General features: G+C 32.6%; 2 protein-coding genes across 2 annotated transcripts in view; both read right to left on the reverse strand.

Moving 5' to 3' along the window:
• Positions 1 to 21: 21 nt before the first annotated feature.
• Positions 22 to 171, reverse strand: HELRODRAFT_66524 (hypothetical protein; the record flags this gene model as incomplete). Its single annotated transcript, XM_009024188.1, has 1 exon — positions 22 to 171. A coding segment is annotated over one exon (150 nt), but the record flags the coding sequence as incomplete, so codon positions are not given.
• A 1184-nt stretch (positions 172 to 1355) lies between these two features.
• Positions 1356 to 1486, reverse strand: part of HELRODRAFT_67352 (hypothetical protein) — a gene marked incomplete at both ends in the record, with an annotated part of 22528 nt that continues 22397 nt past the window's right edge. Inside the window, one exon of the mRNA XM_009024315.1 lies at positions 1356 to 1469. Within this exon, the coding sequence (XP_009022563.1) occupies positions 1356 to 1469 (114 nt within the window). The remainder of the gene's footprint in view (positions 1470 to 1486) is intronic.

A 1486-nucleotide genomic window follows, 5' to 3' on the forward strand; every position in this document is an offset into this window, starting at 1 on the left:
ATTGTCTTCGTCAGCACCATCAAACTTGAATTCGTCTGGGTTCATACCTTCGTCAATGAGAGCTTCTCTCAGACGTGCAACTAGTACTTCTTTGTTGCCACTTGTGACAAGGCTTCGTTTCTGTAGTTCTTCTCGTAGTTGAACTACGTTCAACCCACACAGTTTTGACATCGTGTTCTTTTTCTACGAGTAGTAATTCGCTGGTCGAAGATCCCACTTCTGACACCAATGTTATAATACTCGCTGTCGTAACCGGTTTACGATGCGACGGGTTCAAATCTTCGATTGAATAAAATACTCCAAACAGTTATTAAACTTTATTTACAGAAGAAATCAACTATTATTAGTTATTAAACTTTATTTACAGAAGAAATCAACTAATCGTTTATTTCCAGTAAATTCGCACTAACGCAACAATTAACTTTTAAATCTTTCAAAATCTATCGCTATGACAACGTCAACAAACAATTCAAATATCGCTTTAAATAATTCACCGAATCGCTATTCACAAAATCACGAATTTCACTAATCACGAATATCACTAATCACGAATATCACTAATCACGAATATCCCAATCACGAATATCACCAATCACGAATATCACCAATCACGAATATCACCAATCACAAATATCTTGCGACGTGCGCTTATATACTCTTCGCAAGCGTCGTTTCTAGATTCTTCCCGATGGTCCGATTCCAGCATACTCTAGAACGTTCCAGTCACTAGAACATTCTAGAATACGCTAGAATCTAGTGCGTTCGGTAGCACGGTTATAACAATATATTGGATTAAAGCTATTACCTAAACAATTTTAACAATTTTTATTATATTCAATAGCAACTGTATTATTAATTAACTTAGATTTTAAATAATAAAATAATAACAGATACAGTAAAATGTAAATAAAAAAATTAATAAACACTATTGAACAAATTAAAACTAATAAAACTAGAATAAAGTATTTGCAACAAAAAAGCTACGGCAATGTTGCCGAAAAGCCCCCGTATGTTTCTAATATGTTTCATTGCGCAAGGGTGAAATGATAATTATAATTGCATGATTCGATCAATCAATCTTCGTTTTGCGTCCAGAGACCCGGTTCCACGAGGTAGAACGTTTGATCATTTCAAATAAATTTTTACCAAATATTAAATCAATATTAGATATTGATCATTACCAATTGTCAAACGATTTATTAAAATTATTAAACAATTTGGCAGCGAATTATTAAAATTATTTAAGAATTGAACTAACTTTTGAACAAAAATAAACAAAACGACTCAGTAAAAAATTTGAAAAAATATACTCATTATTATATAAGTTAATAAAACGTGATCAAATAAAAAAAGTGTTAACAAACCTGTGGTGTTGTAAAAAAGATCAAGTTGAATTTGCTTTGAAGTCTGCTGGATATTGATGGCCTGCCTCCCCCTGGTAGCCCCATTGCAGATAACAACAGCAAATCCTTCCAACAACATATTT

Source organism: Helobdella robusta (genome assembly GCF_000326865.2).
Source record: "Helobdella robusta unplaced genomic scaffold HELROscaffold_4, whole genome shotgun sequence".
NCBI lineage: Eukaryota > Metazoa > Annelida > Clitellata > Rhynchobdellida > Glossiphoniidae > Helobdella > Helobdella robusta.